Source organism: Pomacea canaliculata, linkage group LG1 (assembly GCF_003073045.1).
Source record: "Pomacea canaliculata isolate SZHN2017 linkage group LG1, ASM307304v1, whole genome shotgun sequence".
Lineage (NCBI taxonomy): Eukaryota > Metazoa > Mollusca > Gastropoda > Architaenioglossa > Ampullariidae > Pomacea > Pomacea canaliculata.
The window spans coordinates 21,532,758-21,558,883 of NC_037590.1; the positions used below are offsets into that span (position 1 = coordinate 21,532,758).

Below are 26,126 nucleotides of genomic sequence, written 5' to 3' on the forward strand. Positions count from 1 at the left end.
ACATTTTTCCACACGAACGTCGAGTTCCACAAGCGTCAACCCCAAAGAAATATTTCATTTTCTACAAATTGATTCGTTTCCTCTCTTGTCTTATTTTGCTTATGTGGCTGTGATGGAATTTCCGCCGCATCCCTGCTGACTCTCAAGGGAGCCAGACAAGATACGACAGCTTCCCCCTCCCTCTCTCCCCCATACCTTCACAAAAAGTAACATTTCAAGTTAAAGAAAACATCTTCAAGTTTGATTGATACAGAAATGTTTTCGGAACACAAGTAAATATTAGAGCTGTAATTTGCGGCCAGCATCACAGTTGCTAGGAGACGAAAAAAAAACCAATTTGAGTCAGCTTTGTGTCCATGTTCATTTGGCAGTCTGGATATTAAAACAGATCTACCTTTGTAATAAACTTTTACCTGAGTTCTGTTTCAGCACTCCTCTCCCACGAAATGATCAATAATGCAAGTCTAGAAATTTCCGGCATGGTACTATAATATGCAGTAGAAGACATCAACACAATCACTCCATGCACAATGTAATGCCGTTAGAGAAATCACAGATGAACACTACTATACCTGATAGAGATTAAAGTGTTTTGCGAATCAGTTTGAAACCACATCGCAAGACATCAACATCGTACAGAACGCCATACCGAATGGTAACAACAGAACATCAAACATCCGGGAATGAAGAACATCAGAAGTTGCAGTGTTCCCTGCCACATGTGCCACGAGAACTGATGTCTGTAGAACTGTTTGTTGCCATGAAGGTCGAGCCTGAGCTACGACCAACACCTGTACCCGAGACTAAAGTGTAGGCGGTGGCTCAGGCCCGATGGTCGCGATGGAACGTGAGACCTGCACACGCCTCCGTCCTCTTGAAACGAGAAATGGCGAGACTGTCTTGGAGACTGGCATTGCGAGGTTGAAGTACTCAAATGAGATGCTGGACAAGAAAGAGACTGCAATATCATACTCCACTTGAAGACTTGCACTGGGTGGGATTTATTTATTTATTGTGTTAAGCAAAGCCGAAGGGACAGAACGTCTGGCACAGCCAGGACAAAGAGAAGGTATCATTCAAAGATGATGTTACGTGAGGGATAAATCACTACTGCCTCGTGAAAAGAGGAACACGTGTACACACAAGAAACGGGGGACAGCTCTAGTCCAATCGTCCAATCATAACAGCTAGAGGAGTCACGTGATAGAAAAGCTGTGAAGGTTGTAACAGGGGCCACAGTAACAGTTCGCGTAGTTCCTTTCATCTCGACACGTTTGTGACCTCTTCTCTCCCTTTCTAACGTGCACATGCTGATTGTGGAACACAAACACGCGCCTTGTTGATGCAGACTGAGAGATAGATATGAACATGAAGGCAGACACAAACCACTCTCTATGTATAAAATAACGGTCCCTTGTATTAAACAGCGCTAGCACCCACATAAACTCACCTTCATTGGCAAGAATGTATGGGAAGTACTGGAAACAGGTGCCGATGCATCCAAACCTCATCCTGTCCCTCCAATATCACAGCCCTGACAAAAATAAGCATCGCACGATAAAGGAAGATATAATCTGCCCGGAGAATATTTTATCTGGCCTGATGATCACACTCATTTCACGGCAGGTTGTCTTTATACCGCAATCATTCAACTGGATGGGTATGTGGAAAAAAAAGGACAAGAACACGAAAGAAAATACGCAATTAAGATAGGGAAGGAAAAGAGAAAAAGACTCACCAGCGGAAAAAAAGAGGCGCGGTCACACCCGAGGGTGAGGCAGAAAAACCTCCGTCGGTCTCGCATGGCGCGGGGCAGGAGGTACAATAGACTACCTCCCAGCTTGAACTGATCGTTCCCCTGGGAACGTTTGCTATTTGTTAGTCAGGGCGAAGTAACAATGGCAAACACGGGTCATTTTTTCCCTGGTCTCGGGAGGGAAAATCGTTTTTCTCTGGTTGCCTTTCTACTCTGTACAGACGGAACATTCGAGAAGGTCATTCTATCAGGCAGCCCCGGGGCTGCTCGGTCCGACATCTCATAATGGCGTATCGATGAATGTTGATTTCTTCAGACGACGCTCCAGACGACGGCAGGCGTCTGTCTCAAAGCGAGTCGTGTGCCTGGTTGTGTAGACTGTCGTCTGCGACAGACAGAGGCTTCGGTCTTCTGTAGCTGCCACCTTTGTTATAGGTGGGTGGTGACGTGTAGGTGTCTCTAGTTGCCACCTTTGTTACAGGCTGGGTGGTGACGTGTAGGTGTCTATAGTAGTCACCTTTGTTATAGACTGGGTGGTGACGTGTAGGTGTCTCTAGCTGCCACCTTTGTCATAGGTTAGGGTGTGACGTAAATCTCTTATTTGACGTCTGTAACTGCCACCCTGGGTAGTACATAGTTGTCGCCAACAGGCATCGTAGTCTTGGACTGATGGTGACGTAACACATGGCAGACTGGGTGGCAGCTTTGTGAAACACTGGTCATTGAATAGTCTTGCAGCTGTCTTTCACAGTTCACACCTGTCTAAAAAAGTCTCTTCTCTCAGCTGTCTCCACCAGCGGGAATGCTCTTTAGTTTACATCTGCTTCTGGTACCTAGGTGTATGATTGCCAGACTGTGTACCTTACTCCCTGATGGTCATCAGGAGTTGAATATGTTGTTTTATGGCAGTCAGCTAGGCTGTACAGTATAGTAATGCTTTCCTAACCGTCCGCACCTGCAGCAGATGGCCGACAGTTTCACAGAACTGCAGCTGCTGCTTCATTGCAAGAAGCTCTGTAAGTAACCTGGTAGACAGCTGCAGCAACAGCTGCCAATTCTGGACCGTCAACCACCGATGCATCTGATGTTTTGTTATCGCCATTTGCAACTGGAAACTGTGTGTAGTCATTCTTCCTGAAATGTATACAACGATTTTTTTAAATACTACTATTAACCTAGTGTCCACAAGAGATCAGTTCCAAGAAACTGCGTGGGTACCAACATCCGCGGATGCTCAAGTATCTCAGAAAATAATTTATGATGTAGTGGTTGCATGTAACCTGCACATAGCGGGAGGCTGCAGGAGGGTATACACGTCACTTCATCATGTTTCTGAATTCTCTGAATTTTTTTTCAGCTTTTCATCAGGACTTTAATCGACTCAGGATAAGTTCAAGGCCAATCTAGTGAGTTCTCCATCAGATGGCATCCACCCACCAACCTTCCCACCTTCTGTTCTCGAGATGCAGACAACAGAATATAATCAGGCAAAGAAAGATCACTACCATTTGTAGACAGAGACCAACACACGATATGCGCATATGTAAAGGAGATGAAGCTCTTCAAATCTCTTCACTGCAATTTTTAAAATTGTTGCTCTCAAATTGTCACAACCACACATGTTCTTTTGAGTTGAAGATGTAAAATGGCGGCTACCTTCTGCTATGGTGTCGCTGCACGCAATGCACGAAGCTAACCTGTCTACAGCAAGCTTGGGTACGACCTTCTTGAAAGTTCACGACCTGACCCGTCGGTCAAGCGTACTTCCTGCCGAGCCTGACAGTAATCACAAAATGGCGTCCGTAACTAGTTAATGAAGTAGTTTCTCATTTTATATTAATATACGCAGTATTTTGTCCGTTACGTGCGTGAGCTAAGTTTTTTTACTTTTCTCTCATCTTTCTTCTCTCCCCCTCTCTTTCTCTTTTATCCTTTCTTTCTTCCCTACCTTTCTCTCTTTCTTTCTTGTCGCTTTTGACTGCTCTCCCTTTCCTAGTTTGCACGAATTTGGAAGCATGCGCGTGCGTCACGTGATCACACAAGCAAAGTAACGATGTGAGAATCGCCAACACTTCACACTTTTCGTACTGATGTGAGACTAGTCTCTGATGAAAGGACAAAACTTTAATGGCGTCTAACTAGGTTTCTGATGAACGGCGACATTTTTCACACACATTCAAGTCACAAAGGCTAATTTCGCAAAAATTGAGCAACAAACCGATCAAGTAATGGAAGATATTGATGCTGGGTCAATAAAACGTGCTATGAACGAATATCATTTGCATCCCGTCTTCATAATCCTTAATCGTCTTTTACGGTTTTCTCTGGTTTCAATGGATGGTTCGGCAGCACCGGGAACCGGCAGGAAATCATTTTCCTCAAATTCGTTTCCTGCTCACAAGGAATTGTGAAGAAATGGTCGGATGGTGTGTGTGGAGTCATTTTCATTGTGTTAAGGAGCCTTTCAGTAAGGTTTGTGCATGCCATGATGTTGGTTGTTAACTTCCACATGCTTTTACTCAGTGCTCATCAGGGGCAGTAGTCGTGAAGCGGGATAACTCGTTGTTCCGAGGAAATGAAGAGCATGCATCCTGACTCCACGGACGATGCCTTACCCATGGGAGCGGGTCTGTCAAGAGCTGGCAATATCTTCAGGGTCTGAATAGTGCCTCGTACCTCCGGAGACAATAAGTTTTTTCCATGATTTCACCCCATTTTCTCCTCTAGAAAATAAATTACCCTAGTTTAACGACCACGGGTTCTGCTTGGCAAAGCCATTGTATTATTTTCATCATCGTAAACTTCCTTCTCATTCTGCACCGCGTTGAATGACTTCATTGGCTATAGAGACTGAAAAATACCGAGGTTATCAGTTACCCTGTTTTTTTGCAATTCCTCTGATTTTTTTAAAAAATAGCTATGACCAAGGGGTCAACAAGGAGGATGGGTTGAGAGAAAAAGTATCAAGAGTTAGCAGATTGCAATGTTCGATTTCTGCCTCTAACATTCTGTTGTCAGCACATGGTTTGCATTTATAATTATAGTCAGTCAGCACCTGGCAACTCAGAAAAGACAACAGACAGCTGAAACTATATTACCGATAGATGGTTCATATTCAAATAGGGGAGCCACCAGACGGTATACCTAATATTCAGTTGACATTTATTCATTTTGTAGAGTCTTAAGATACTACATATTTATTTTACATACTTTAAATCATAAAATCAACATTCAACAGTCATCAGATAGTTAGTACTCATACAGTACCATCTTCAAATGGTCAAATTCCCTTTTTTAGCAGACCAACCACGTTTCTAATCCCCTCATCACTAGCAGGAAGAAGGGATCTGTTCATAAAAACTCCTTGTTCTATGCTACCGGCAAGAGATTGGTCCTTCCGGATCATCTGCTTCCGTTCGTAAATTCCAGCGACTTCCAACCCCTTCCCCGCCCGCAGGTTTGACCCCTTCAGAGCCACTGCAAGTTGACTCGAGACTCCAGAGATACGTAATCCCGAGCCAGACCTTCACGTGCTAACAAAGCAACGCCCCCTATCGGTCCATCATGTCCGGACAGCCGGCCTGCAGGCACACAGACTTTGGGGAGGTGGTGTCCTGAGTCCTGTCTGCCCAGACCCTTCTTCGGGCTTTCCTCCGACTCCACGGAATCCTTCTGCTTTGATGGAAGCCGTCTTTGGACTTTCACTGGATGATGGAGGTGCAGAATGCTGCTCTTCAAACTTTTTCTTTTACAGTATCTTTATCTACATATGGACTTTATATATATATATATTTGGAATTTATATATAATATATGGACTTTATATATATAAAGACTTGTGTGCGTTCGTGTGTCTGTGTGTTTAGCTATGTATGTTTGTGGACCTACTAACAAAACATTGTATGGGTGTTTGGAAGTATCTCTGTACGCGTATAAGCTTGTGTGTTTGTGTGTGTGCGCGAATACTGAATTGTGTGATTGTGCGTACGTATGTGCGTGTGCCTTATTTCACTGTAAAAAAAAAATTCCATCTGTTCATATTCGAGTTCTGTGTGAAGGACTGGCCTCTAGTCTTACAGTGAGCAGGCGTTTCTTGTAACTCCTTGCCTCTGCTCCTCACTCGGCCCTGCCATCTAATGAGGCGACCAGTGACAGACAAGCTGGGAACACGACAGCTGCGAGTCGGTGATGCCGGTAATGTGGTAGATATTTTTTTCACAACGGAAGTTCCTTCAAAGCCTTGGATATCACTCAAATTTCTTGTGTAAGAAATTCTTGTTCCCACCTTTCTTTATGTAGCCTTTGAGGGCAAGAGTGTTTGCCACATTCCGCGTTTATAAACCGAAATGTGAATTTTTCTTGTGAACACACTGTACTCTGCCTGCGACTACTGTCATCATGGAATCTTTGATCACTTCACTCTAGCGCAATAACGGTCGAAGGGGAATTAGTGTTTTACACTAAGTCAACAACTAAGAGTATATCACTGCAAGGCAGCCAACCCTGTAATTAGATGCCACTTGCAGAGAAAGAAAAAAAACAATGCCCCTGACGAGATCTGAACCCAGGAAAACCGACCTTCACGGGATTGGTGACAGGCGTTAACCGTTGCTTCACCTGACCACCCAATAACGGTCAGAATTATGTCAGTGTCTAGTTAAGAGAAATAGGTCGTCACAATAGTTCATAGTGAAATGTGAAAATACATTTTTTTGTGATAAATGTAGAGAAGAAAGAAACATTATTTTCAGATTAAGTATTACTGTTTTCTCTGTCGTCTCCGATAACAGACGTGTCGAGCTGCGACAAATCACGAGAGGATGTTGTTATTGGTGAAATCATAATGATGATCTACATAACTAGATGATAATCCTGATGGCGACGACAACGATGATGGTGAAAGGACATACTTTAATGGCATCTAACTAGGTTATAATGAAAGGCGACACACACATGGTCTTTCTTTTTCTCTCTTTCTGTTTCTCTCTCTCTCTCACACACAGACGTTGATTCGCCCCGCACCATGCGATGTTTCTAAGAATGTAACATGGGAGGAAGTTAAAGCAACAGACAGACTGGCGGGCAGACAGATCACTTTAATCTTCTCGTTGTTGTAAAAGGAAAATAACTTTAAAAAGTTCGGATAAAGAGTGTTTTCTGCACTCCTGTGTTCATTTATTCGGCAAGTAACGGCCTCTGATCCTCCCTGCGTAAAGAATCCGTTAGTGTGATGCGGCTGTTGACGACTGACGTAGGAGAATTACGTCATCGATTTCTGATGCCTGTTGGCGTCTGCTGCAGAGAACAGCGAGCGCTCGGCATTAATCATACACAATGAGCTGGCAGCGCCATCTTTGTGGCTCAAACATCGGCTCGCGACAGTTAGTGACCGTCTTATCCGCAGGAGGGAGACACTTTCCTGGGAGTAATGAACGCTGAGTGGCTGTAGTCGCTGTACAGCTGGTGCGCGGAGTGCATGCGGTGTGCTAGTAGACTTTCACACAAACACCGCTAGCAGACCAGCACAGCAGCGGAGAAGCACTAACAGGCCGAGGAAGCACTAACAGGCCGAGGAAGCACTAACAGGCTGAGGAAGCACTAACAGGCTGAGGAAGCACTAACAGGCCGAAGCAAAATACTACAGTCTGCGATTTAAAAGGAATGGGGATGGGGTTAACCAATATGTGGCCAAGACAAGAGAACAGAGGACTGGCAGGCCAAATAGGAACATTGACAGGTTAAGACAGGACTGACAGAAAATGTCCGTTAAGAGTCAGCTGGCTCTCACAGCTCGCGGAAGAGACCAAAATGTGTCTTTGCATAAATGTACGTTTACATGACGAGGATGAAAAAAAAAAAAACGGATACGAAAACCGGTTTTCGGTTTGTGGAGAGTATGTTTTGGGGTGGTAGCGTTGTATATGTGCATATGTTTACACATCCAGTTTGTTGTCAACATTGCAAAACACACACACACACACACAGATTCAATTAACTGTATCCCATTCCATTGAAAACTTTAAAAACGAGCAGAAACATTCTACTGGAAACATTTTAACTGAGACAGATTCCGTTAAAACTATAAAAAAATTTCCCGATGCTGGCTCGTGCGCCGCGTGGTTCAGCAGCCCTACATCATAGCAAACCATCCGAGCCTCCGGCACTAAGCCCCTGGACCGACTTTCCCACGCTTCTGCACCTCCTCACACACTGTGAGGCCTCACAGTCACTCACCGGGCCTCGTGAGACAAGCGAGTTATAATCCGGGTTACCTCCCAGCGCGAGGCGTGTCTGCTTATGAAGTCTCTGGGGCGTAATTAGATCATGACGACCAAGATGCAATCAGCCGATCGCTGGCGTTTGGCTCGCCGTGGACAGGACAGGTTTGAGACGACCAACGTCTTTGCACGCGATTGGATGGCGACCACTTCCGGGTCGTCGTGGCAGTGCTCTCCCCTTACCCCTCCTCCTACCAAAGCCAGTCTCTACTCCATACGTGTCAAAAATGTATGGCTACAGACATCGAACCGCACCGAGCGCCCTCTGCCATGCGATAAGGGGGTTTATTCCGGATCGACAGAACATTGCAGTCTTGCCGAGGCTGGAGCGTATGGGTTTCCAATCGAAGTACTAGAATCTGGCTTATCTCTCCTTGTACAGCAGAGAATTACGACAGGAGAGCCGTGATAGATGGCGACAAGGGCCTGAATAGGATATGAAGCCTTTGGAAAATCTTATAACTTAGTCTGACAAGATTTTCTTCTGCTGCTGTAGGATGTGCCTGGACTTCCTCTGTTGTTGCAAGCAATTTTCGTCTGTGAATGTTTCTTATTAAAGCCTTTCTGTTGTTGTTGTTCTTTTTCTTCTTCTTGTTCTTGTTGTTCTAGTTTCCGCTGGCACACTAATTAAGATGCAAACAGGACTTACTTTTAGTCCTGGGCTCATTTGTCTCTTGTCCGCTCTTCTTGTGACACATGTTCACAGGGCCCACTAGCTCTGGTATAATATATATATGTTATAAATATATGCATCTTGTATTATGTTATATTATAACACTAGCTGCTAGCTGGAGGTACAACGCGTTCCTCCTCTCAACCAAGCTTTCATCCTCTACTTCATCCTCCTTTTTCTTCCTCTCAGGGAAGCTTCATGGTGCCGTTCATCCTTTATTTACGAATTTTAAGAAATCCAGACCTCGGGGGAGCTTAATGTTCCTTCTGAGAGTGTGATTTGCATACACACATGCCTTCAGCGAGAAAAGTGTGACAGGATTGTGTCCGATGGCTTGTAACAAACAGGTCTGTAAATTGTGGCAACCAGTTATTAGCCACCAGCGGCTTGGGCCACAAAAGCGCTCACCGTCTTTTAATTTGTTCATTTATGGTGTCTAATGACAATGCAGTCATTAAATACCTTAACGAGTGACTGCTTTGCTCGAAGTTGCAACGATGATGTGGGTAAGGCGAATTTTTTCTTCGTGGATTTTTTTATTTATTTATTTATTTTTTTTTTGATTGTGTATTTTTTTTGGCACACACGTTCGTGTGAGTGAATATGTGTTTGAACGTGTTATTACGATAAGAATACTTAAGATACCTGTAGGGTTTGGGGTAGGTTTTAAATTAGAAGAAGGGTTAGGACCTGGGTTAGAGTTGGGGTTTTGGTGTCGGGTTTTATTTTTGACAGAATGACTGGGCAGACAAAACAATCACAATCAAGGTTTGTAAAGCTGGCAACCTCAGTCGACTGTTCGCGCATGCGTAGAACAGGTCAGTCACCCAGGTTCTTACAAAAGAAAAGTCGTTAGCCGCCAGGGTGTTGAAACCTTCTGAGAAAGCGAAAAATTTGGGCTAATGGGTAAAAAAAGCGAGCTCACAAAACCAGTTGATGTAGAAAATCCTGTTAACGCCTTTGATACTGTTGTCACCGCCGATGATCCACTTGCAGTGCTTTGTCATATTCATCAACCTACTATGTGAGATGTAGTCAATGATATCTGTTAAGTCATGCAAAACATGAGAGGTTAGTTTATGTGTTGTGTTTGACATGTTATGTCCGACTAGCACCTAGTGCTGACTTTCTTCTGAGCATCAACTCACGCAGGCAGCGGATTGTCTCCGGTTTCTGCCAGCGAGTTTTTCTTCAGCTCTAAAAGGTGGACTGCATCCCATAACTTGCACGGCAGGTGGTCGAACTCCTGCCTTCCAACTGTCCATTGATGCACATAATTAACATACGGTCCTAATTCTTCTCCTAGACATAGCCATCAGGTGTGATGAGTAGCTTCTAAAAACATAACTGCTGCTGCTGTTCCTCCTTCTCCTGCTCCTTCTGCTGCTCCTGATCCTCCTCCTTCTCCTCCTCCTTCTCCTCCTCCTCCTCCTCATATCATCATCATCTATAAAGGTTTGTGCACTTCAGTAGCCCATAAAACACACTCAGCTGCCCCTTCATTGGTCGTGCAACCTGCTGTGTTATCGTTTGGCACGTTTGACCTCAAACTTTGTATTATGGTTCCTGTTCTACAAAGAGTCAATAAACAATTTTTTCTTTTTTTTAAGGAGCAATTCTTGTTTTTTATCGTGGCTCTTCAAAGCTTTTGACCCAGACATTGGCAGACCAAGGTACTTTACCAGGTCACATTTCGGTGAAGCTAGACAGCAGGAGATAAGAAATAAAATGTCGTGCAAGTAATGCTAATTAAATTCCAACCGAGGCGTGGCTTCCCAAGACATTTCTTTCGGTCTAAACAGTCACGTGATCATGTGCCAATGCCATTGTCTCGGGCGTCAGCCTCCTTCCGAGACTTCAAATCGCATGAGGCGGCTTGCAAGACGGTCACTTATGAAATTAATCGAGATTTTTTGTAGTTGTTTTTTTTTTTTTCATGAACGCCGTGAGCTCTCCTGTTCTTCACTTTTTTTTTCTTTCTTTTTTCTTTCTTTTTTCTGTCTTTTCTATCTTTCTTTCTCTATTTCTTTATTTCTTGCCAAAGAGCTGGACTGGCTGTGAGATGACTGTCAGGCCGGCTATCTGTCTTTCTGTCTTCGGATATACTGAACGAATTTGACTGTTTTGATGGTTTCACGTGTTCCACAGCAACGAAGAGTAAGTCTTAAAACAGGGAAAACCCTCTCAAAAATATCTTCTTGTTCTGTTTCCATGGTAAGAATTCTCTTCTCCATTAGCTTCTAATGTTATAAAATGTTATAAACACAACAGTCTCGACTGTATTTGCAACAATTTAGAAAAATTAGCTAAAAATTCTGATTTATGGACATAATATATTTTTTCGGTCCTCATTGAACGGTCTCGATCGGCATACTCCATCCATGTCACATTCAATGCCATCAAATGTAACCGTCAGAATCCAGTTCATTTTACATGTTATTTTTTTGACACTTCTTTGAAACTACATTTGACGGAAGTTATTACATACAATCTGTGAAATATTGAAAGCTGTAAGATCGATCAGCTTCTTTGCTTACCCTTGAGCTGTCTGCAGGCAAAGTTGTCTTCGATTTCTAGCCTTAGGTAGGACATCTCAGGATGAGCCAATCTGTTGACTCAAACTTTGTAAATCAGGGCTGCGGCCGGCATGTTTGCAAAGTGCTGTTTGCTTGTTAGGCCAGTTCTTTTATAACGAAACGGACTGTCTGATAAAACAGAGAATATCAATGATTAGGATCCTGTGATGAACGCATATAAACATGTTACCCTAGAAATGATCGAGTATTTGAGATATGTGTGTGTGGGGGTGCGCGTGTGTCTGTATTCCCGAGTCTCTGAACTTTCTGCTTCTTTCCACATGTCTCTTTTTTGTGTTTCTATTATTGTTGCTTCCTTTTAGAGAAATCCAAAAAGTGTAGTTGTAAACAACAAAAAAAATGTTTAGGCTTTTAGAGATTGTGTGTGTTCACATGTTCCCGACGCAATGACAATGTCTAGGATGACCTGGATGATTTTTGTGTTTTTCTCTTTTCGTCTCTGTCTTTCTGTCTGTTTCATGTCTGTGCTTGGACTTTTTCTTTTATCTGTATAGTCTGTATTTCTCTGTTTCAGAAATGGAAGCCGCTTTTTGATCAGGTAAATAATCATGGCTGGATAAAGCTTCTGATGTCAGGACGTCTCAACTCTCATCTATTTAAAACTTTCACAGGAAACTTGGATTAAATCTTCATGTACAACAATTTTTAAATAACCAGTTTACAATAGCATTCAACCCCTTTTCTTCAACTTCTGATGATGCTTTTCTATGACATGTTAATCATAGAATGAATGGATTGCTATCGACTGCTCACCGTCTCAAGGACTTTTTTCCAGAAAAGAGGAAGATGTTGAGTATGGAAAATGTTGGGAGGCTTGTAGTGGGATAATACTATACACTTGAACGACACATTTATTTTCTGTTTTTCCCCCAAGTGTTCCTTTTGTATGTTGATGGTCCTGTTCATCTAGCCCAGGCTTGTTCGTCTGACTCCATCCTCTCCCCAAAATGTAGACAAACCTGTTTGTCTTTGTCGGGACATCATCATGTACACGATGCACAGCCCCTGGATTTAGATGACAGTGTCTGTCTTTGTCAATTCCCCAACACGTAGAGGACGATGTTTGTCTTTGTCAGAGCCTCCAATATGACTGCGTTCACTAATGAACGAAAAGTAGTATTTCCTCTTTGTGTGATGCAAAACAAACATTAAAATAAATAAATAACCAAATGAATAAATAAATGAATGAATAAATAAATAAATAAATTTGCTTGAAACCACACAACCAAAGTGCGTTTTCGGTCTGCGGCGTCAAAAGCTGTCCAGGTCATCGTAGACTCTACTTTTGCGTTTAATTTCTAGGGGTTGGAGTAAATTATCTAACAAAAGGCAAAGTTTTATCATCGACCCTGTACCCTAACCTTTGACACCAAAACCTGGAGAGTTTAAGATTTAAAATGAGGCGCTAAAATTGACTGTGAAAAATTTGGTTTATTGTGAACACAAAGTAAAATTTTGCAGTCAAAAGATGTAGAATTCTTTAAACTTTAAAACTATTAGATTTGATATTCAGAAAATAACTCTTATCAGTTGTTAAAAAAAGACATGATGAAACTGGATTGTGCTCCCCTGCCAATCACCGCCATGATTGTCCACTGTGGAGGTTTTGGCAGGATGTTTCTCCCTCCATTACTCATGCCTTTCTTTTTGAGAACCCTTGTTGATCAGTTCGCATATTTATTTCCTGCGTAGCAATTCGTTTAGCATGAGAAGATTTGTTAAATGGTTTGATGATTAAACTGGCTAGACTCAGGTGATAGTTTTGTAAAGCCACAAGAAGTCCCAGAAGGTTGAGCTTGCCAACATTACTTTCTGAATTTTTTGCTCTCATATTTTTTATGGTTTACTTGACAATGAATTTAAAAATCTTGTATTACTTGACCACAAGTTTGAATTCGATTTCTGGATGCCTTGCTGATTATGAGAAGATGTGCAGTTTGTGTGGTAATCTGGCTTCAACCTTTCCACTGGAATGTCCATAGACATGCACTGTTTGTCTGAGCAAGACTTACTTGCTTCCTTCAACTTTTTTCTGTTGTTGACCAGTTTTTTTTTAGGATATCTTGCTTGTTATGTACACATTACTGTCTGAGTTCTTGCAATGTGGAAAGTATGGACAGCAGAATACAGGAGAGATCAAAAGCAGTATAAACATCTCCTCTCTTACCAGTGAGCCAGAAGAAAGGATCTTCAGGAAGTCAAGTCGGGTTTCCTTTCATCACCAGTGTTCCTGCTTATACTCTGAAACAACTACAAAAATGCAAAAGGCTTGCTGAATATAGCTGTCAACACCCAGAGCTCATGAATGCAAGAAGGAAGAAAAACCAGGTACTGTCTTCTACAGACAACAACAGAAGCACTATGTAGAAGTTCGTTGCTTGAACACTGTGTCAGCTCATCACAGCAAAAAGTAATGACAGGAGAAGCTTGTGCGGATGAAGTTGCAAGAGTAGCTGTTGGTAAAGGAGTGAAAGCAGCAGTTGAGGAATGCAAGACTTGTTGTCAGGACAACCTAAGGAGCTAATACAAGGCCTTAAAAATCTCAAGGCTGACTCGAGAAAAATGTCATGCACCTCTAGGTCATCACAAACTTATCTTGAACAAGAAAGGAGCCTTAAGGTTATCTAAAACTGTAGCTCACCTACAAATCATTCTCAATGAACTTTAACAAGATGCTCTTGAGACAGAGAACGAGACAGATGATGACAATCAGCCATGAGGTTCACCTTTAGCAAGCAGAGCCAGAGGCTGTCACGAAGGATGCCATGCACTACAACGGGCAGGTTGAGAGCATTTTATCGCCAGGATGAAAGTTTCTTGAGCGGATATCAGAGAGAAATAATTTTTTCTGATGGTCATGACAAAAAGTATGTTGCAGAAGTACTCCTGCTTCCTGTGACGGCAGACATTGACGTTTGCCAATTATCAATGATGGCAGAATGTGACAGTTTGGTGACAGTTTAATGTACCAATTGGTGATAACTATGAAAGAATTTGTAAGCTCGAATATATATATATGAATATGCATGTTTTCTGCCCGAGATTGAATTGCTGCAGTTTACGAAAATCTGTCCTTTTATGAAAATCACACATCAAAAGATCATATAACATACTTTGATAGTGGTCCAAAGGTTGTGGTTCAATATGAATACAGTTGGTGAGAAGAGCTCAACATGCTGAATCCCTTGATTTTAAAAAACCCACTTCTGTAGTTTATTAAAACCAGAGCTACGCCTTTTATTATTTTCGTTTTTGAATGCTTGCATAAATAAAGGTTATAGTTCAGAGCAGTGATATTTGTTTGAAATCGTAGTTGGGAAGAGGTATTACTAATGTTTTTAGTAGCCGGGTTTCCTGATAAAATTGTACAGGTAGTGCTACTTGAGGATTTCTAAGTGCTAAGTACTTAATTGCTGGTAATGGCCTATAAAAAAATCAACATTTTATTTTAAGCATAAAATCACCTAAAACTAGTTGAGTGAAAGCAAAAAACTTGATATAATTGAAATCAGGATGAAAAATCTTTTCCTTTTTTGTTATTGATTTCCTGATTCAAAAATCCACTTGGAGTACCTACAGAAAGTATTGTTGGAAACTCTTTGTGTCAAAAATGGAGCGATTATGAATATTTGTTGTATCTTCTCTTCTGAAACAATTTCATGTGCATCATTTGCCTTCTCGCTGGATTTTTACCTCGGTAATGTGTGGCTTTGTCGACCTTATCCCCAAAAGTAACTCGCTTGATCCTACTGTCTTTATTTTTATGTTACATGCAAAATGTATACTATGTGTAATTTTTCTCTGCGTTTTCACAAAATGTGGACAATGTACTGTTGGTAATAAGCAATAGCTGTGCAGTAATTCGGTATCCTCCATGATAAGCCAGCAACTATTCGCCTCATGTCCCTGTCATCATTGCGTTGTGGCTCTGCAGATGATGCTACATATTGTGGACTACAAGACAGACAATAGAAACAGTCACCACCCCTCCTTCTCCTTCTTGACACACCTTCCCTCCTCCCGACAAGGTTTGAGGTGCTACTATTCATTGCAATTACCTGCCAGCATCCTGTCGCCCCCAGCAACAGTCTAAACCTGATGCGTTCAGTTGCCCTGCGACCCTTGACCGGTGTAGGTCACGTCTGCTGTCTGCGTGCAGTACGATCCGTACCGGCGGGGTGAGATCCTGATCGAGGACTTCGCATACCTGCTGCAGCATCCTCAGATCCGCGCTGAGATGGACTCCACACGCTCAACGTTCTGGAGGTCAAGGCTGCCGAGCCTTGTCGCACCACCGTCAGCTACCAGGAGTTCATCAACCTTGGTGAGTTCCTTCTTGTCTTTCTTTTTGCTCATTAACACCTTATGTATGTCATGCGCCACTGTGCGAAGCAGCCTCGTCAACATACCTGTGTCTGGTGGCACCCCTTGTAATCTTCTCCCTTTTGAGCTGACTCTGAGTACTACAAATTTATACGTGTCTGTTTATTCGTTATTATGAATCTTGTTGTTTGCATTTAACCGTTTTCTCCTGCTTCTATTACTCCTCCTTCTCTTCACAAGAAACTAAAGAAATAGGTTTCTAACTCTTTATCAAAAATTTTAACACAAAAGTAGGTTTTTGTTGTGAAAAACTGTTTAACATGACACCAGCAGCTCCATCCCTAACATCTAGCTTCTATTGTATTTTTTATTGGTTTTTTTTTTGTGTATTTTCTATTTTTTAAAACAGTTTTGGATGTTTTGATGTTTCCTTACATTTAAAGTACCAGAAAAGCATAGGCGTTCTTGCATGGCCTTTTCTGACACTCATTTACATTTTGTTTGATTCCAGCTTGTGCTTTTTCTACCACTCTATTTTTTTCGTTTTTTTTTCATTGCTGTTCTCTCCCCTTCCTCCATCATGCTGCATTCTGCTTCTGTTCCGTCTAGCCACGTGTTTAATCTCCATCCACGTAGAGCAAAAACGTTGAGACCTTTTAGAGATGACACAAAGACCGCAACTGCCACTCACAGTCCTCCACAGCGCATGCGTCCACTTTCCCGCTGCTTATCCATAATGCAAGGGAGCTCACTCTGCCGACACCTCTGCCTTGTCTCCTCTCTTGGGCATGCGCTGTTAAATCTTTTTTTTTCTTTTTTAAAAGCACCGTTCACTCGTCTCTGACAAGACCAGAGGAAGAGTTGTCAAAGCTTGCGTCACACCATCTTGGTTGTGTGGGTTGTCGGCCCTGCATGTTCTTAACATGAGAGTTACCTGTCGTGCTTGGAGAACAACACGCGCGTAGCTGAACTGGATGTCAGCGGAAATTATTTTACTTGCTAATGAGATAATGCAAAAGATAACTTTAATTCACAGACTGTCGGTTGGTCAAGCAGATTCATACAAAACCTTATTTCTAATATACATTTGTCTATATTGACTAACTGACATATGATACGACATGCGCAGCATTTTGCCCGTAGCAGGGGCTTCAAAAAAGTTGCATTTTTGGTTCCTTTTTAAAAAAAGTAACTCGTTAAAGCACTGCCACGAGGTTATAGAACTTTGTGTGCGGATCGTCTCTCGGTGTGGGTTACATTTCCAGAATCCTCCCCACCTTTACCGCTAAAAATGTTCTGTTCGCCATTCTAGGTGTGGTGGACGGGAGAGAGGGGTCACCAGGCTTTCATGCTCTTCTCATAATCAAAGTGGGGTGGGTATGCATTAGGAAAAGTGATATCCTTTGAAGCTTTTTCGCACTGAAACGTGAGCATGTCGGTGGCAGTGGCAGCGGAAGACGAAGTGAGCGTTTTTGCGGTGGCGAGCGGGTGAGGCGAGTCTGGTGTGGACAGTCCAATCAATCCCACGGTGCCACGGGCGTGGCTGCAGCTGGATGATGGAGGGAGGTCAGGAGACCACACGTGCCAGCTGACTGATGCCTGACAGGGATGCTGCTTAACCTGCTTGCAGACAAAATCTTCCATGTCTTGACATTCATTTGGAGAGAGAGAGAGGGGGGGTGAGGTAGGGATAGAAGGAAACAAAATTGTAATCATCTTTATGAAAGATCACAGTTATTAGCCTTTCTCTCTCTCACACACACACAACGACGCAATCAGATTCCAGTACAAAAGACTGACTCGAAGCTTTCCAACAAAACAAAAACCCAAAACAAACAAGAAAAACAGAAGAAAATAGGTATGGATGTTTGCAAACCTGTATACTGGAATGGATACCGTGGCGGCTGCAAAGCTAAAAAGGACAATGTGTGTGTTTGTGTGAGATGCTTTTATTCTTTTGTAGAAGGTGGGAACAAGCAGGGTACATTATTCCGAAACTAAAAGTACATAAGCCTTCCTTTAACAGCTCCTATTCCTTTGAGCCTAGCCTTTTATAAGGGAATGACAACATCCTTCTGTTCGCGAGCTGTAGAGCGAAAACATTTTTTTTTTTTAAAAAAAAAGCTTCGAATACAGAAAATAATATGCAAATGGAAAGAAAATGTCAAAAGACACTGAATTAATCACGTGATCTTGTCTAAAAACGATAGTGGCATTTTCTTTTTATTATTTTCTAAAGCTTCTAGAATACAAGGTTTCGTAAACAATAAAGTGAAGGAAAAATGAGTAGTCTAAAACCAGCCAGCAACAATGTACGTGATCATATTGGATTACATAAACCATATCTTCTTCTTTTTTATTTGTCTGGTTGTTTTGAGATATAGAGTTACTTTTCTATACTCATGCATGGGCACATGCACCAACAGACTGGTATGCATGCACGCATATTTTGCACAACCGGTAACAAATATTTCCCGCAGCCACGCCTGATGTTGTTGCCATGATCCCCCCGTCCTGGCTGGGGTCTGTGCAGTTGGCCGATCAAACACTATAAACATTAGCTTGACGGCCCTCGGCCAATACGAGCTCACACTGCCTTCTGTTGATCCAAGAAAACGTGAAGAGTGTTAGTCAACTTGTGCAGCAGCTGGGTGGATTGATCTCAATGGCGGTAATGAGAAGGCAGGGTAGGCTAGGCAGCTCCCCGTGTTTTATAATGCACAGATCGATTGTCTTAGACCTCACCTGCCCTCTATTATTTACCACAAGTACTGTAGTTAATACTTTCATCTATAATTCCCAATACGTTGCGCAAATTCCAAAATCTTCAACAGCTATGTATATATCAAGAGTTTAGAGTTGATGAGAAACAAGATGGCGATTGCAATCCTGACTCTGTCAGCGGTTGAGCGAATTCTAATTACACTCAGCCAGTGGGAAAAAAGGTTGGGGATGGTCAGAAACTAATCAAGCAAGAGAAATCTCGCCTAACTCTTGTCGTCTGGCGTTCGATGTGGTGGGAACCCTCTGAACTGCTTTGAGGGTCCGTCGAGAGCGACGAGAGCAAAGCAAGGCCACTAACTGCTGTCAGAGCTCTGGCAAGGGGAGGTGCAGGGACAAACCCTGGATTATCGGACGTGATGGATGGTTGCAAGCTTGTAGAAAGTTGGAAATGTAGGCAACAGCATGCTCTGCAGCAAGTCAAAAAATTGGAATTAAATCAAGGTCGATTAAAAAGCAGCTTGCTTTTAATTCTATTTCTCTCAGGTGTCCTGACAAGTAAAATTTGCACAAGGAGTTGCTGAATCTAGTTAATATCTCACAAATTTTTTTGTGTTCCCCCCTAAACTTTAATTATGTTATACAACACATACAACAGACAACTCTTTATGATCTCTTACTTATTTCTTTGTGTGTACGTATATACAGGGAAATAAAAGGCAAATATAAACTAAGCTCGTATGTGCGATAAGATGCGAGATACGAAATAAAATGGTTCGTCATATACAACAGATTCTCAAAAAATCAAAAACGATTCTGTAGTTAAAGTACACAGTCTCATCACAATCCTCTGTAAAGTTCCTCTTGCTGGGGTTCCTTGCCAGTAAGATGGCGGGGCTGAAGTGTTGACTCTCACAGGAGCGCACCTGCTTGTTACTGTTTGACTTGTTGATCACTGCCTGAGCTGTTTGGAGTCATTCCAGTAATCTGTTTGGTCGCCAAACATCACAGCTTGAGTTATGTCCCGGCACTTTTACAGACATTTGTTTGCGTGATCGACAGCTTCCCCGCTTGAGTTTCTGCCTGAGGCACTTTAGCGGACATCGGGTGGATGCCTTAAGTTCTTCAGATGTTGGGTGGTTGTGTGGATGGTGGCACCGATGCCATGGGATGCCTATTGAGATCATGATGGATGACAATGTTGTACCTCGATGACTGTACAAGTGACATAATATAACCCCAGAAATTATGATGGCTGGCAGGATCTTGAGGTACCCTTGTCGTCACCCACGACATCGTAAAGATCGCCGATATTCCGTTATACATTCCAGTAGCCTTGCAGTAGCCTTCAATGTTTAAGACCCATCTGGTAGTTTTGTCCAGCAGCTGAAACAAAGTTCAGGAGGTGAGAGCAGACTGATGCAGTAAGACTGCTGATGACTGATAACACCATTTCTTTTGGGAACCTAATCCCTTGGTCTTGATTTATGACGGTCTTGTACCGAGGTGGTCGTCTGCTTCTTCCCTATCGTTAAGACTAGCAGAATCGATGTTTAGTTTGCTTTATACAGCTAGACTGTATTCGAAAAGAAACTTGTTTGACAAAATTTGATACACGATCAAGGTCAGACAAAAACAAAAGTTCTGGATATTGTATAAAAATCTTAGAAATTTACTTTTTATGGATTGATGACGTTGCCATGGACACACCTAAAAGACCTCATCATGCAGCGAGTTTGGTAGGATAATACTTTTTAAAATGCTTCATTTAAATAATTGCACCAAAAGAATATGTATAATATTTTTCTTTAAATTTAAATTATCTGGCAAAGTAAATTTATATAACTTTAGACTGGCCTGACTTGAGAATGCCAAATAATTTAAAATTAAAGAAATTTGTAAGTTGAGACAGTACAACAATAGGTTTGAGTAGCAGTATTATGTTTTTGCAATTATGGTATTTTTTCTACCTTCAGCACTAGAATATTCATTTACAGAAGACTTATAGTTTTCTAACAGGCATAAATGCTGACCAACCCCCTGCTGTTAGTCAAAGTTAGAGTTAGGTCATTACTCAAACAAATATCTCTTTCATTATCTAATCTCTTCGTTCATTTCATCAAACCTTTAACAGCTTTTTCATCAGGCAGTCGTTTCTTCCAACGGAAGTTTGAATGTGTAAGCCGTCCTGTCAATCAGCGTAGTCAGGCAGTCTGTAAATACTTTCGAGTACAAAAATACCTTTTTGACTTCATAAAAATGAAATTTCTTGTGTACAACAAAGTTAGTTACACCTTCAGTACAGTAAAACTAAACAGTGTGCACTCATTTAAAATTAACAAAATTTAAATAAACGCAATCTTGTTTAAAGAATCGTCGACAAAGGCAGTCGCTTCGATAGAAAAACCAGAATAAAAGAATCAGATCATGCACACACCTGCATTTCTAAAAATGACAGCTGCACCTGTTTGCGGAAACCTGTCCAGATGTCCCCAAGAGTGACCAGCCTCACCTGACTGTCGTTTACTTGTGTCCACACAGCTCAGCAACCGCCGCAACCCCAGCTTTCGACTGGCCGTGGAGGCCAGGACTGAAGGTGAGGTGTGGCCGAGCAGCGTGTGTCTGAGGGCCGACAGTCCTCCACACACTTGCTTCCAGAAGATGGTCCGGCGTCTGGCGCGCGACTTCCTCACAGACGAGGGTGACCGGCGCTTCTACGCCGACCGCTACACCTGCTGCCCGCCGCCCATCTTTGTGCCCATCATCACCTTGCTGGAGGTGAGGTCTGAGCGGAACATGACATTAAAATGTCGTAGTGTGGACGACCTGTGTGTGCGTGGACTCTTGGGTGTGCGAGGGTGAACGTGTCACTGGATGTTATTCTGTTACATGTGTAACTATGCGTTTCTCTGAGAGTGGATGTTTGTGTGCTTATCAGTCTATTTCGTGAGTTGTGAGAATTGTGTCCCTTTTTCGCTAAACAGTCTGAGTATCTGATTTCTTGAAATTTTTCTGTCGTGGTCATATTTTGAGTTGGAGATCAATCTTGGATCTTCGTGTTTGTATTTCCTTCAGCTGTTTATCTTTTCTTTTTTCATATATTGGGGATGTTGGATATGGAAAAAATTTATTGTTTTCGTTCTTCTAAAACATTTTTCATTTACTTCTAAATATTGGACTATTGAATTTATCTGGTAAAGTACATATACAGACGTGAAATCAGGTATGGCAACATGGACAGATGATGATTATTATTTTTTATTATGATGATGATTATTATTATTCTGTCACCAGTCTTTATTTTGTATAGGTTCATATCCTACGATCATTCAGTTACTTAGCATCAAGGTGCAATTCTGTGACAGGTGGGATGTTTTGTCTACTACTGTATGGAGTCCCGCATGATCACCCTGAACGGTCCGGTGCCTGCTCACAGCATCTTCATCTACCGCCCTGACCGCCGCGTAGAGTTGTGGCGCTTTGTCCTGTACATTCTACTGCATGCTGGGTAATTACGCCATATCCTTTCTTGGCTTCGCCAGACACTCATGATGGTGGCTTTGCCCGCATCTGCTTTGTTCGCGAAATGTCTGGAGAAGTTGCTGTGAGGAAACAAGCATTTCCTCTTAGTGTCATGCAATCAGAAAATAACTACAGCACTTCTTTCTAACAGCGACTCACACACAGACGATGAGTATGATTGTGGGTGTGTGTGTTTGACATGTTTGGCATTCAACTGTGACAGAGACTTTAGAAACTTGAACTGTGCTTAATGTTTCTTCAGCAAACACAATAAATTACAAACTTAGGTGGGTTCAGAAGAGGCTCGTTCCAAATTGAAGAATGGGAGCCGCAGACGCTATGGGGGAAAAACTGGCTTTGTGTCGGGGATGGGCGTCAGTTCAACACTAAACATATTTTTTATTGTTCTTCATTCTTTAAAACAGCTTGTTGCTTACCAAGACCTTCCCTTACCACCTTATCGCTACAGTTCCATGGATAAAACAACATCTGCGGGGTCTAGACACTGTTTTATAATTTTGGAAACAATGTTGCCCCATAACAAATATTTAGCCTCGCTTCATAATTGCTGCCCTAGAAACTTGCTCAGCTTCCTCTCTACTTCTGTCTCTCTCACATTGTGACCGTTTCTATATCAGACTCTGGGTGTCATGTGCGACAACACTCTGCCTTTAAATTACTTTTTCTCCTATAGTGCTAATTGAGTCATGCTATTATTATCTCCGACGCATTAGTTAGATGCGATAAGATTTTATAAAAGATGCCACCACTAAATATGTTATCGCCCTTGTCCTCTCTGACATTGACTGCTGCAGCTAACTTCTCGCCGGTCTCCCTAACACAATGATGCTTGCCTAACTTTTTCTGAAGAAGGAAATCAATTCACATCCCCATTTTTTTTGCTGAACTCCATCGGTGCTCATTTTTTAAACGCATTCACCGCAGAGTCATCGTCATCTTGTTACAAATGTCTCGAGGGCTCTGTCTCGCACATTATTGTGAGTATAGTGTAGGCGGTTTTGAGTATCGAGTATGTTACAGTGAGTACAATACACTTTGCTTCTAATATCCTGAGATCAGTTTGTATGTTTTCCTCACTGCAGTGCATGTTGTTTCAGATACGTCCACCTGCTGTTCAACGTGATTGTGCAGGTTGTGGTGGGCATCCCGCTGGAGATGGTTCACGGCAGCTTCCGAGTTTTCATCATCTACATGGCCGGTGTGCTAGCAGGTGCATCTCGATCGTTTTTAACTTTTAGCATGAAAGAATACTCCGATCTGGAGAATGTGCTTCTTACATTTGTCAGCAAAAACTGGTGCATTGTACATTCCTATACCGTTTAATGTCTTGAGATGCTGCAATGTCTTATGATATCAGGTTTCCATGCCATTGTCTGTTTGTATCAGGGTCTTTAGGGACATCCGTGTTCGACATGAACGCCTTCCTGGTGGGGGCATCTGGAGGGGTTTATGCACTTTTAGCTGCCCACCTGGCTAATATATTACTGGTGAGTTTGAACTGTACCTGACTTACCTGGTAGTTTGAGATAAGTTACACTATGAAACAGGGATGTAAACGAGGTAAAATAACTATCATCATATAAGTATTGGAGGATTTTTTTAAAGTCAGATTGTCATGTTTTTCTCACTCACTCTCTCCCCACACACATAGTACTCTCTAAACGAGAGAACCAAATATTGGGCCGATCAAAGATTGATGGGAGAAAACTCTTCTGCGTCAACAAATATTGGTTCTCTCCCTTCTCCCTTGAACAACTCTATTGTTATTACTGAAATGATTAAACGCACATGTAAAATATACGAATGATTTGAGTACTCTGTCGTTAAGCACATAACAACACATATTACGAACTCATTCTGTTTCAGAACTATTCACAAATGGAACTAGGCATCCTGAAACTGGCAGCTGTACTTATTATTGGTATGTAACCAAGTTCAGGACTTAGCAATATTCCTGCGTGACTGCGTGAGGAAAGGAAGCGTCAGGAAATAGCAGTATTCCGGTATGACTGCCTCTGGGAGAAAGGAAGCTTACGTCTGTGTAAAGTTGAGTGAATCTGTGGTTATCTGAATAGTGTGTGTCGAGCATGTCGTGTACACATTTGTTTGCATTAATGTGTGTGTGTGTGTGTGTGAGAGAGTGAGAGAGTGAGAGAGAGAGACAATGACAATGACAATTTTTTTTTATTAACGAGAGGTAAAATAAGCAAGAAGATCCTTTTTTCAATTTAGCTCTCGCCCTTTACTTATTGTAGTCTGACCAGCCCCTTTTCTGCAATATAAGAAGTTTTGTCCATCCAGTCTTCACTGATAGTCTCTCTGTTCTGTGGCAGCAAGTGCTGATGTCGGCTTTGCAATCTGGGATCGCTACACCTACAAGGAGCTGGACCCACCTGTCGGGTACACGGCCCACCTGATGGGGGCGCTGGCTGGGACTGACTGTGGGCTTAGTGGTCCTCAAGAACTTTGAACAGAAGCTTCACGAACAGTACGTCTGGTGGATAGCACTCGCTGTGTACTTAGGTTGTGTCGTTTTCGCCATCTTTTGGAACATCTTCTACTACTGAGAACCACGTGGAACTTTCTGCTTGAATAAAGGCATTTTCAGAAAGAGTAAAAGGACGGCACGCGTATAGCTATCATTAGAGAAACAAATGGCTGCTGGTTTGGTGAAAGAATCTTCAATATGATATTAGTATGTATACAATATTTCGAAGACTATATGGAAACCTGAGGTTCCATTGTCGGTGGACAATGTTTCTTATTCTGCTGAGATTAAATGGAAAGTGAAGGAGTGGCCTTGGCATCGTTCTCTTTGAGATTGGCAAGCGATGAGGTTAGTTATTAAAACAAGTGGAGGCAGTCAGGTGAAAGATGAGTGCGCTGTTTATATTCAACTTAAGCAGCTATACATGTGTACGCCACGATTCTTGAAGCCTGTCATGTGACCATACAAACGCACATGACGTTTGTATATCATCCTAACCACTGTTCGTACGAAACATCCACTTTGATGGTAACCAGAGTTGTCGAGAAGATACATTAACGTGATGTCTGTAGGAGATTTACCCATGTTGTGCCCAGAGTCTAGAAGTGAAACACCAATACTGGTTGTGACTAAAAGGTTTGAAACAAAAATCGACTAGAAGGAAGCATCAAGCTCTTCATGAGTTTTGAGGGGGAAAAATTCAACATTCATTGCGTCAAGGTTTGAGTTAGAAATACTAACATTTCTTGTGACAAGAAGGTTTGAGGGAAAGCGTCAAAATTCACTGTGACAAGAGGGTCTGTGTGAGAGATCGTCTGTTTGCCGTTATCTAAAGGCTTGAAGTTTTTCAACTTTTGGATGCGTTAGTCCGTCAGTCATTCTGTTTCTGTTTTCGGTGGCAAGGAATGTGCTTCATTAGTGTTATTATCTATCGTCAGGGTTCTGAAGGAGTATATGGATCAGCGCGACAGAGGTCGGAATGTCTGTGCCACACACAGCACAGCTTCTTCTCCGGCACTCCACTACATCAAGTTGTGTTTGTTATACAGGGTGTGTACAATGCCTCGATATAGTCCATTATTTTAGAACCTATATCAGCTAGTCACAGGGAGAAAAGGGCCATCCATGACACGTCTTCTTTGCAGTATTTATATATGTTTTTGTGTATTTTTTTTTTACAGAACTATATATGCGAGTGCGTGAGCGGGTGTGTGTGAGTGCGCGCGCGTTTGTTCTAGCTCCAAACCAGATGTTGATTGTAAAGTTATCAACGGAAAAACAAATCGGAAGACATAAAACAATTTTAGTTTCCCAGTGAGACTTGCAAACTTCGTCAGCAGTGATGGATTTCGAACTTCCATTCAGATGCGCGTGCTCCAGCCTCACTTCCGATCCTTTTAAGTTTATGCCAGAGTGCATTTATGACCTCCATTACTGAACTGCGACTTTCAGCTATGAAACCAAAGCTATACAGTCACACGATCGCATGTGGATCACATGACCTCGCACGTGGACCCACCAAACGTGATTATGAGTTGCAACAACACGATTGTCGGTTCTGGTGGTATCTCTAATCAAAGCCCGCTCCCCCACTGAATGCATCACGATGTGATTACAGCAGGAAAAAAACAGCCTTGGAATTGTAAATAATATTATTGTTGTTATTATTCTTATAAGTTATGGTGTGTATATCTGTGCGAAACTCGAACAAAAAAGAAATCAAATCTTTCGAGACCATGTAACCTCTG

At 42.2% G+C, this 26,126-nt stretch overlaps 1 protein-coding gene across 1 annotated transcript in view; it reads left to right on the forward strand.

Annotated features, from left to right (window-relative positions):
- Positions 1–25,395, forward strand: part of LOC112574569 (rhomboid-related protein 2-like) — a 45,378-nt gene extending 19,983 nt beyond the window's left edge. Inside the window, 9 exon segments of the mRNA XM_025255738.1 lie at positions 11,818–11,841; positions 15,463–15,627; positions 20,889–21,125; positions 21,713–21,855; positions 22,988–23,100; positions 23,277–23,377; positions 23,757–23,811; positions 24,224–24,318; positions 24,320–25,395. Coding sequence (XP_025111523.1) covers positions 11,818–11,841; positions 15,463–15,627; positions 20,889–21,125; positions 21,713–21,855; positions 22,988–23,100; positions 23,277–23,377; positions 23,757–23,811; positions 24,224–24,318; positions 24,320–24,457 — 1,071 coding nt within the window. The 3' untranslated portion in view covers positions 24,458–25,395.
- The last annotated feature ends 731 nt before the right edge of the window (positions 25,396–26,126 follow it).